General features: G+C 44.2%; 1 protein-coding gene across 1 annotated transcript; it reads right to left on the bottom strand.

Annotated features, from left to right (window-relative positions):
- Positions 1-230: 230 nt before the first annotated feature.
- LOC129232904 (zinc finger protein 182-like) lies at positions 231-938 on the bottom strand. The gene has a single exon (XM_054867007.1). The coding sequence runs from the start codon at positions 936-938 to the stop codon at positions 231-233; it is 708 nt and encodes a 235-aa protein (XP_054722982.1).
- Between the last annotated feature and the right edge of the window lie 295 nt (positions 939-1,233).

A 1,233-nucleotide genomic window follows, 5' to 3' on the forward strand; every position in this document is an offset into this window, starting at 1 on the left:
CACCCAATAGCGAGAGCGCGCTCATCTCGTGGAGACCAATGAAATGCAACTCCCAACTCTACGGACGTCAGAGCCGTCAAATATCTGGCTTCTAGGCACGTTGACGGGTCCCGCACAATACGGCTTGCTGTCATGGCAACGCCGGCCGAAAACTGGTTTTAGAGAGAAAAGCATACGTCGGTGACGGATGTGCGGACGCAGTGTGAATGTTGCATTAGCATACAGGACTTTCATTCCCCAGAATGGGTTTTCAAGTGTACTATCAGGTTAGCTACTTGAGAAAATTCTTTCGCACACACTTCACAGGAAAACGGCTTTTCACCAGTATGGGTTCTCAAGTGCACTTTCAGGTGTGCTAGGTTAGAAAATCCCTTAGAACACAGTTCGCAGCAAAATGGCTTTTCGCCAGTATGGGTCCTCATGTGCGCTTTCATGTTAGCTTCTTGAGAAAATTCCTTACAACAAACTTCGCAGGAATATGGCTTTTCACCAGCATGGGTTCTCAAGTGCACTTCCAAGTTTACTACTTGAGAAAATTTCTTAGAACATACTTCGCAGCCATACGGCTTTTCTCCAGAATGAGTTCTCGAGTGCACTTTCAGGTTAGATAGTCGAGAAAATTCTTTAGAACATACTTTGCAACTGAATGCCTTCTGGCGAGCATGTGCTTTCATGCGTTCTTTTGGATGTAAAGGTTTAGTAAATTCCTCAGAACCGACTTCAGAGGAAAACGGCTCTTCGCCGTCGTGGGTTCTCAAGTGTACTTCCATGTTAGCTAGTTGAGAAAACTCCTTACCACACACTTCACAGGAATACGGCTTTTCTCCGGAATGAGTTCTCAAGTGTACTTTCAGGTTAGATGGTCCAGAAAATTCCTTAGAACATACTTCGCAGCGAAATGGCGTTTCGCCAGAATGGGTTCTCATGTGTACTTTCATGTTGGCTAGTTGAGAAAATGTCTTGCCACATGCTTCACAGGTATATGGCTTTTCACCAGCATGGGTTCTCAAGTGTACTTTTAGAGGGGAAAGCTGAGTAAATTCCTTTGAACAAACGTTGCAGGAAAATGGCTTCCCGCCAGTGTGCGTTCTCTGATGTAACTTGAAATACGAAGCGGAAGTATACACCTTTGAACAATATTCACACACATGATGTGATGCAGGATGAATCTTAGACTGACGTGACATTGCGGAACAGAATGAAAATGTTTCTTCATTAAATTTCCAAAGTAGT

The sequence above is a fragment of the Uloborus diversus genome, unplaced genomic scaffold (genome assembly GCF_026930045.1).
Source record: "Uloborus diversus isolate 005 unplaced genomic scaffold, Udiv.v.3.1 scaffold_14, whole genome shotgun sequence".
Lineage (NCBI taxonomy): Eukaryota > Metazoa > Arthropoda > Arachnida > Araneae > Uloboridae > Uloborus > Uloborus diversus.